The 9,994-nt window shown below is 38.1% G+C and overlaps 1 protein-coding gene and 1 long non-coding RNA gene across 2 annotated transcripts; both read right to left on the bottom strand.

Moving 5' to 3' along the window:
* Nucleotides 1–393: 393 nt before the first annotated feature.
* Nucleotides 394–3,614, bottom strand: LOC139127356 (flavin-containing monooxygenase 3-like). The gene is made up of 3 exons (XM_070693271.1): nucleotides 3,479–3,614; nucleotides 2,705–2,940; nucleotides 394–639 (listed from the first exon to the last, which is right to left on the bottom strand). Exons 1-3 carry the CDS (start codon nucleotides 3,612–3,614, stop codon nucleotides 394–396), a joined length of 618 nt encoding a protein of 205 aa, XP_070549372.1.
* A 1,476-nt stretch (nucleotides 3,615–5,090) lies between these two features.
* LOC139127374 (uncharacterized) lies at nucleotides 5,091–8,157 on the bottom strand. The gene is made up of 4 exons (XR_011550985.1): nucleotides 8,026–8,157; nucleotides 6,204–6,653; nucleotides 5,859–5,924; nucleotides 5,091–5,267 (listed from the first exon to the last, which is right to left on the bottom strand). It is a non-coding gene; the product is annotated as an uncharacterized lncRNA (long non-coding RNA).
* Between the last annotated feature and the right edge of the window lie 1,837 nt (nucleotides 8,158–9,994).

Here is a 9,994-nt window from a genome sequence, read left to right as displayed (position 1 = left end):
ATTTGAGTAATGCCGTTTGGAATTAGCACAACAAAGTAGCTTTCTGCATTCAAAATGAATCTTATTGTGAAACAAATTGAAACAAAATGTTTGCATAGTGTGCCTCTGCCATGTTTCTGCTCTGCTCTTCTGCCATGATTGCACGTACGGGCCATATTAATAGATTCAGTATGACAATGGCCGCCTGATAGTGATGCTTGATTACGTAAAAAGAAAAATTGATAACACAAAAATTAAAGTCAGTAAGTTATCGACCCTCCAAATTCATACCTTACATAGGTGTAATCACTATCGTGAAATTAGCTGTTTTCTAGATATCTAACTTCTAGACAGACACATAAATGCAAGTAGAACGATGGTTCAATGCCGTTAGCGGGCGAACCGATAATGCTCTCAGTTTATCTCTTCGTCGCAAGAAGGATGCCCCTTCAAGATAAATCTTGTGTTTTCTGCCGCATGTAATATTCTGTCCCTGGCGCCAGGCCATGCACCTCGTCCTTGCAATCGATACCAGTACGGTACCATGGGACCATACTCGTACGCCATGGCCAGTTTTGGATCCGACAGGAGAAGACGCCAAAATGAAGGTTTCACACCAATCATCTCGGCTATTTCTTCAACTAATGGCGGGCCTGGAATCTGTTTCGAGTGAGAAAGACGAACTGTGATTGGCTTGAGGTTATATCACTGTTCCTCACTACCGACGCAAATGCGTGCTCCGGGGAGGCATAGTTTTTTATGCTTTGCTCCCTGTGTCGGATGATTTTGAAGCATGTAGAGTAAATGACACAGTAAATGAAGTTTTCACAGGCTTGCGTTGGGAAAATCGATAATACCCATCTTCCCCATACAGTACGCATATGATGGAGCAGCCATTTTGGATTTTAAATATAAATCACATAGTAATGAACTTTTTCACAGTTTTGCTTCCATCGGCAAATCGATCAAATACCCTAATTTCAATATAGAGTAAGCATATGATGAAACGGCCATTTTGGATTTGAAATCCTATATCATCAGAAACGTTTGCATAGTTACACTCTTTCTTGGTTTTGGATTCAGAAAGAGAATTCTTTAAAGCTTGATGACACGTTTGATCATAAGTGCAAATCTTTGTTTTACGGTATGTGTCGCCTTTAAATAACTAACAAAGTCATATATCAAGGTGTTTCAATTATCCTGATTATCTCAGGATTTGAAATTTATCATTCCAGCCCCGCGCCCACACAAAAATTGACCACTTTGGTATTATTGCCCGTCAACCAATTCTATTGTTCCCGAAATGTTTCTACAAATGTTGAATTAGTCAAATGTGCAGGCCTGACGGGAAAACTTGTACCTGATCAGTCTTAACAGCTCTTCCTATAATTTTGTATGGGCCCTTGTGCTGTGTTTTAATGATTTAACAGTAGCTAAATAAATTACAGAAAAAGGAAGTTCAGCAACCGAACCACTCCACAAGGGTAGAGGCACTGTCTTCATCGACACAAGAGATTACATAATAGTATCAACATGGAAGTACACAATCTTGCTTCAGCATTGTACGATAAAGAATACATTGATCTCGAAACATACACATACCTTGATCCTACAAATGAAACTACAGGAATACCACAGTGGTATCTATTACCTGAAGTACACAAAACTCCCCCTGCCCGGTGCAACATTTGTAGTAAGACCAATCATTAGCGGTTGTTCAAGTCCTACACACAACATCTCTGAATTCATAGACTGCTACATTAAACTGATCGTCGCCAAACAAAAAACATACATACGAGATTCAACGGACCTTAAACGGAAAACAGAACTGTCCGAGTTCCGAACAATACAAATTCTCGTAACACTTGAAGTTGTTACACAAACACCATATGTACGATGAAGCAATGAAACTAGTCGGCAAAGCCTTACATGAAAGACAAAACGTTTACAAAATAAAAAGCCACCCACGGAGTATATGTTTTCTAAGCTAACACTCATACTCAAAAGGGAACACATTCGAATTCGACAACAAATTGTGTCAACAAATTTTATCAACAAATTTGTGGATGCTCAATGGGCTCCCAATTATTCGAAGAAATAGACGACATTACATTCTACGATCTAGAAAGGAAAATCATTCAAAAGTAAGAGACACAAATAGCTCACGGGTACAGATTTCACAATCTTCTATGAACACAACATGAACTAGTCGAATTCATTGCCAAAATCAATAAAAAATATCCTGTATTCGAATTTTCATATGAAAGTTCGACACAAGAGGTAACATATCTTGATCTAGTCATTTTCAAGGGCTAATGAATATAACAAAAAACAAATTCTTGACAGCAGAACACACACAAACACAACCGATACATTCGAATTCCTACACAAAGACTCATGTCACCCTACAACCACGTGATGTCGTAAATATGTAATTAGGGTGACAGTGATCGACGACAGTGGTGTAGTCGGGTGGAAGCAGTATGATTGGAACAGCCGATCGTTTGCTAAGACGACCAAAAGTGCCAAGCGCATCTTCCATTAAAGTAGTAAAGTAAACTATGCATAACTAATAGACGGGGTGCAGAACGTCGGTTCGGGCAAGATCGACGGTTTGCGCCCCGTCAAGTTCTGTATGGGCGCAGGGCTGTCATGTTGTCCCTTTCCCCCAAAAGTGGTCGCCTAATTTTAATACCACAAGATGTATTCATATGATTGAACCTACGTGATACTGTGTGTTCTTCTCATATTTTATCTTCTGATCAATATCCCTCTCCATCATAGCTTTTTCTGGCAGTACAATATTCCCGGCGAAGACTTGGCTTGCTAAGCGGGCATGTAGCTCGGTCAATGGCCAATTAGATCCGAGAGGAGTACATATACATATGAGCGCCAACCTCTCGGGGTGATCCAGACGCAACGGGAAGACGTACTTGTACACCTCAGCTTTGCCTGATTCGTCTGCGAAAGAAAATTTACCAAAGACTGTGACGTGCATCACAAAAAGTGTTTTCTGGTTATTTTGATTTCGTGAGAATAACCTTATCATGTCTTTCTTCATCATTCATATTTAAGTAAGATATATAATCGTACAGGTATGTATATAGAGACGAACAGAAAACTTTTAGGCGATAATAATGCATATGATCCTTACTTTTTCAGCAAATCAGCTTCGTTCTAATCTCGCACAAGTTGGCATTCATTGCGAAAATAATTCTTCCAGTTACCTTATTTTTTAAGTTCCGTCAGATCAGACAATGCAATGCTAAAATCGACATTTTCCGCTGCACATCAGACTACCAGTCTATCAGCTGATTTATTTGTTTATATATTGGCATCATTAATTATGTATTTACTAAGACAGGCAACAAAGCTAAACGGCATTTTAGAGACCAAGAGATTATTATTTGATTCATTGTTCTTAAATGTACTTGCACCCGACACAAAAACAGTATGAAATCACGTATATCATACGGTTGTAATCAGTATCATACTTTACCGTACAGCCATGAGTCGTCGATAATCGGTACGTTAAAGCCATATCCTGTTGCAAAGATAACTCCATCAACGTTCTCAAGAGTAGTGCCATCTTTGAAAATGACGTCATTTTTCTGAAACTCTTTGATGTCAACCATTGGTTTAATCTGACCTTGGGCAAGCCTATCATGCATGTCATCACAAATCATTAAACACTTCCATGCTGGGTATATCTCTTTGGCCTGAGCATAGAAGTTGTATATAGACATACGAAATGCCACATTATAGAAAGTGCGTTAAAGGATACCATATGCTTAAATGATAAGCTATCCCAATCCTGGACTGTAATGCAGCGCTTTTTTAAAATTTTAAATAGACGAAAATGACGTGTCGAAGTGAACAAATTGCCCGTTCGGAATGTACAACTATAGGTTTTATTTTCGCTCACATGTTCGCACACGAGAGTTAATGATGTAGCGATGTGTGTCTATCTGTCTGACTGTCAGTATGTGGTAGTGTGTCTGTCTGTCTATCTGTATGTCTGTGTCTCTCTGCCTGCCTGTCTATCTGTCTGTCTGTCTGTCTGTCTGTCTGTCTGTCTGTCTGTCTGTTTACATGATAACTCAAGAACACTTGAATTGATTCAAGTCAGATTTGATAGGTACCATACGCCAATTGCAAAAAGTCGTTAGATATTGGTTACTGTGACTTTCATATATCTGAAATTATGACATATCATTTTTTCATATAAAGGTTTGCTATGGAGACAGTAATGACAGTGTTGACATATATTGAAAAAAATACTGCACAAAATTTCATGAAACTTTTCACCGATGACGATCTCAGAACATTATAATGATACTGTCAGTGTCATGTCAATTATCCGCTTATTTGCATGTTTAAATAACCTTTTGTAATTAGTGATATAACTCCGAATTTCGTACACCCAACTTGATGATACTTGCTACAAATATATTGATATCTGTCAGATATCTGATGGTTCTGTGAACCGCAGTACTATGTAATTAACCTTTCGTACACCACTTGAGCACGTTCAGTTCACATCTGGTAAGTAGATGTTTCAAGTAGCACAGATTCACAAGAAAAACCTCACGGTCACTCAAGTAGTTGTATTTGATGATCATCCTATCTGGCAAAATTTCAGAATAGCGTATATGTTGTTGTATTAGAAGATTATGTTAATATGATGTGGACATGTCTAATGTTCTACACCGGTATATAATACGCAACCAGGTATTTGACAAGGTTAACATATCAGCTTCTGTTGAAAAATCGCCTTTTTATAATTATGTTTTTCTTTTGCTCCAATTCACGCAGGTAAGCCAATTTAGAAAGCAATCTTGTCGACTTGAAAGTTCTATCACCACTCTACATTTTCATCTCGACAAAGTTTCAACCAGAGTTCTCTAATGCAAAAGCGTTGAACTTAGTTAATAATGATGATAAACATGTCGAATAAACCGACTTTGTCTTATTTTAGACTTATTTATTGAAAACTAAAAGATGAGTTTTGGCTTCCTATCTGTATTATATCGGTCAGAAGCTACGTGGAATGTTGTAGTTATGTTTACTGAGGCTACAAAAGTCTAGTAATAAATGCATTCACAACTAACCTGTAAACCATATATTTGATGGTCATTCATTCTGCTTTTACACAGGCTCTCCAAAAATGCTATTTGCCTTGCTGGCGATCTGAACAAGTGGCGAGTAAAGACGGCGTTGTCCAGGGGGCGACCGTCCGGACAAATACGAGGGACAATCCAAGTGCCATGCCGCATGCTAAGATATACCTGAGTTGTAAATAAAAACTGAAATTTTAATAAGCTTTGCAATTCCATTACACCCGAACTAACACGTAGTATATAATGTCAAGTAGAGTTGACATGTTCAACAAGTCGGAAATAGATAATAAACCGTCCATAGGACACGAAAAGCCGCGAAATCTGCATCGTGTGTGTTCTTTCCTAAACAAAGATGATATCCGTCTCTGAAGCTTACTTGCACAAGCTCGCCTTTGCCTTCGTTTGGAACTTAAAACGGCCAAGCTTCATTTTTATCACTGAAAAAAGCTTTACTAGTAAAGCTAATTTCTCAAAATATTAGAGGTAAAGCATTTTCAGGACGCTCCAATTTAGTACGTTAGCACCAGACAGAACGAGAACGAGAGCAAGCATGGTTTAGTCTTTGTAGCACATTCTTTTTTTGCTATTCCCTTGTTCGATGCTTTTGAAGGCCATCGTGCAATTAACATGTTTTCCAAATATCAGATATGCTTACACAAATAATAACATCCAATAACATAACCTTCAATCTAATCATGTGACACACACGCACACACACACAAAAGTAAAAACACTAGATTAACCGATCCAAAGTATTACCTCAGCTCCATTTCTCGCAAGTTCAGCTGAGATTTCTCCGCCTGTCACTGAGCCACCTTGGGGTTACTTAAATAAACAATTAAATTGTTAATATTCCAGTGAAATCTAGAAGGAACTTTGGAAAAGGCCGTATTGCGTCTGAACAATCATCGTATCAAGGTAAAATAAATTTGATTTTGCTTTCACCTCTGTTCATTTTTGTCATTATCAACATCACTCTACTGCGTGTTGGTTTGTTTACTTTATGTATTGAAATATTTCGAAATGTACACAAAATATATAGATATAATCCCGATGATCATATTTCAACCTAGCCGATAAGGCTGTAATGTCAGACTGGCTCACCGACAACTATAATCTTCTTTCCCTTGAATATACTTGCTTCTCGGTACTCCTTGGCGTGGAGTTTGGTCCCAACGAAGTTTTCCAGGCCAGGATATTTAGGCGTGTTCGCCATGTTGAAAACGCTTGTGCAAATCATGACGTAATCAAACTCTTCGGTGGAAAGCTTGCCATCCTTGTCCTTGATCTGTAACTTCCAATACTTGCCATCGTTGTTGCGCTGTACGTCGATTACGTCTGTGTTGAACCGAATGTGCTTCTCGAGATCGAAATGTTGTGCATAGTTCTTGATATGACGAAGTACTAATCGGTGACCAAGAAAGGGCGGCTATTCCTTCGGGAAAGGGAAGTCCGAAAATGACATGAATTCCTTGCTTGAGTTGGTTACGACAGAATCATAGATGGCACTTCCTTGTCCTTGACGTAGCTCGTTGGTGTAATTCCATACACCGCCTGTTTAAATGAAAGGCAATCAATTCCGAAAATGATGTGTGACGAACAAAAACAATTTATGCTATCTAGGAATTTATCAAATATAGTAAATTTTGACTTCCACCTGACCTCTGGTATGACCTCGGTCAAGGCGGTTGCTAAACAAAAAGCACTAACAATGTGTCGGCCAATGTAAAACCGCAACCTGTTAAATACCCCATATCTGTTGATTTCTATCATAGAATTAATGAAACATTTCTTATAATATCTACAGTTCGGATTATGTATGTTTTCAATTTTGCAACAGTACAAAAAGAATATGGCTAGAGAGGAATGATAAACACAATTCCGTACGCATAATTCGCCACAGACTAATTTCTAGACTTAAAAAAATAAAATTAATGTTGCCTTTTTCGAAGTCTCTTTAGTATATTCCCGACTGCCTAGTGATTGAGTCAGATGAAGTACAGTAAGGGCCATATATCAGGGTTAAATGGGGAAATTGTAAGAAAGAAGCGAAGCGAATCAACACATTCTAACTCTTAGCTCCTAAATACTACAAACCTTTTTAAAAATTAACCCTTAACCTTATTAACGTCATCAATGTAAGACTCAGCAGTGGTCATCCTATGCTTTACGTTTGAAATAAATGTAACTCTAAAAGGTCCAGACATAGTTTGTATATTCTTTAGTACCGCAAGGAGCTATTCAAACACAACATAAGTTAAAACATCTTAAAGCTTAATCACACGAGACCAGTTTTAGTTTTTATTCAAAGGTATGTGCTACTAAACTAAATCATACCAATGCAGGTGTATAATGTAATAGCTTGTGCCGTCTTAAGTTATTAACCCTAAACTCGGAGATATTTTTTCTAAATTGTAAAGAACATTTCAATAGCTGCTGTGGTAGTACGATTTGACGTTCCATTTAAGCTCGTGGAAATTAGGTCAACGCACCAGTCCTGTCTGAAGCATTCAGCTGTACTCATTTCTTTGCATGTCATAGGGACGGAAACATGACCCACAACAACTGTGTTTGTCCTTTATACGCCCCTTTGTATGAATCTCGACAGCCTTTCAGGTTGACGCATGCGACCTATGCACACCTTTTTTGGATACCGGTCACAATGAAAAACAACATCAGCGTAATCACAACACATCTTAGTTTCAAAAAGTTGTGTCATGAAATGGATAGTAGGCATGTCTTAGCCAAATTAGTAAGCGTTGTTGTTACGCGATCGCATTTTAAAGAGAGAGAGAGAGAGAGAGAGAGAGAGAGAGAGAGAGAGAGAGAGAGAACGCTGTTAGGTTAATGACATTGTATGACCTTTGAAATAAATCCCGGAAGTGTATTACCAATATTGAACACTCGACATTCGTTGCTCACTTACCTAGTTTGTCGTGTCTCTCGAAACAAGATGGCTCAAGTTCTTCCTCAAGGCAGCTTTTGATTGATGTCAAACCTGCGACTCCGGCGCCGAAAATTGCTACTCGCTTTTTGGCCGCCATACTGATTCGCTTATACACTATAGGCAGTCTTGACCTCTGCACCCTCAAGAATTATGCAAATTACCTCAAGAGTTTGTCATTTCTGTTGCGCGCTGGTAGCATAAGGGCATTAATAAATCTTAGGGAGTAGTAGAGGTAAAGACGAGCCCACATTGAATGATTATGGTATACATGGTACTTGTACCATTCTTCGTTCAACTTAATTCCTTCACCGTGGAATACAAATAAACCGGAATCACGCCAATTACCGAATAAGTTCACGGATAATACTGAGACTTTGATCGACAATTACAAACGAGGCACTCGTGTAGCTGCTGTAACTCAATTGACTATAAAGTGTAAACACAGTCAGTGACAGCTAGAGTGATAGTATAAACCGATTTATGACATGATTTAATGTACTACAAAAAATCAACATCATACCGATACAAAGTGTTATTGAACAAAGTGATAAAATAAGGCACCTCGGCTATAAGTTTGAAAACGTGGAAGATCTTGTAACTATATTTCTAGGACCGAACGATAGTAAAGGACATCAAATTTCTTTTAAGCGGATTAATTTTGTCCTGTTGTTGCTGAAGCTTCTGTAGGTACTTCTGGTAGTAACATGAAGACTCGATGACAAATCTGACGCAGTTCGGTTTTTAGCTTCTGATCAACAGTTGATGATAAGTAAGTAAGAAATTAGCTTCATTTCGTCTACACATTTCGAAAATGCGACTGATCGACGATGCTAGCGGGTGATTAGAATGCTGCCATGCAATTTTTCATGTTCAAAAAATTGAACAGATTTAGCATGGATTTTGTATTACTTATTTCGTCAAAATTTCGTCAAGATTGTTTAAAACGGCATGAAATACCTGATATAAATCATGAAGTAGGAAGGAGTGAGATAATTTACACACGATTTCCTGCTGGTATTAAAACACGTTCCCCAAACCAGGTGATCTTTTGTTGGACATAAATGTGATAGGTGTTTCCATACACTACCGCTACAATAATGAGAGTCTGTGAATGTTGTTGTCACCAATACTGTAAATATAAGTAAGTGTACAATGTACAAACAGGCGTCAAAATGATTGTATGGAAGTTTTTGTCCTAGAAAGAAGCAATTCAATTGTTAGAGATTGGCTTCACTCTTAAACCTATAATAATGGTTTACTATTCTATTTGATGATCCAGTGCTCCTCGTGTTGTCATGAAGAATCTCTCTTGATGTAAAATGATCGGAGAAGTAATTAGGAGACAAACAATTATGATACAAAGTAGATGAAAGTAACGCATCTTCTCCTAAAAATGTAAATTTCACGAGGATAATTGTCCGTCCTTGTTGTAACTAAGCATATCAAGGTATGATAAGTACCCCCCTTTGAGAATCACCATCGTATCACAGATCAGTCTCAAATGTCTTTATTTACTACTTGACGGTAGAGGGCACTCGTGTCACGCAGCGATAAAAAGGTTGACGGGATCTGCATTCCGTTCGAATGCTTGTAAAGTACTGGAAATTGAACTCAGGCTGTCATGAAGTCTGGTGGTTTACGATCCATTGTGTGCAGCGGCTGAACACGACATATAATTTGGTCGTTTTACTGATCGCAATAGAATTCGGACATTTTTTTACGGAGGAAAGCAAATATAGGTTAGCATATAGCTTTAAATTTTATGTCAATATGCGCTTCGTTATGATAAACATCTTATTGCAAGCTCTGTAACAACTGCGGCGGACAATTGCTTCTCTTGCAATGCACAATGAATACAAACAATCTAGCGTTATATCAGATATTAGTAAGATATTAGTAAGGAACACACAATGGACTTAATGCAGAGATGTACATTTTATTTATATTT

The sequence above is a fragment of the Ptychodera flava genome, unplaced genomic scaffold (assembly GCF_041260155.1).
Source record: "Ptychodera flava strain L36383 unplaced genomic scaffold, AS_Pfla_20210202 Scaffold_31__1_contigs__length_3010019_pilon, whole genome shotgun sequence".
NCBI lineage: Eukaryota > Metazoa > Hemichordata > Enteropneusta > Ptychoderidae > Ptychodera > Ptychodera flava.
This window is presented reverse-complemented; position numbering and strand designations above follow the sequence as displayed.

Bases quoted from the DNA above. Each gene is read 5' to 3' on its own strand.
- LOC139127356 (XM_070693271.1), bottom strand. From the start codon at position 3,614: ATGGTTGACATCAAAGAGTTTCAGAAAAATGACGTCATTTTCAAAGAT. The intron at 2,941-3,478 runs GTAAAGTATGAT...TTTCTTTCGCAG, and splicing joins CGACGACTCATGGCTGTACG to ACGAATCAGGCAAAGCTGAG. The intron at 640-2,704 runs GTAGGTTCAATC...CACTCGAAACAG, and splicing joins AGAAGAACACACAGTATCAC to ATTCCAGGCCCGCCATTAGT.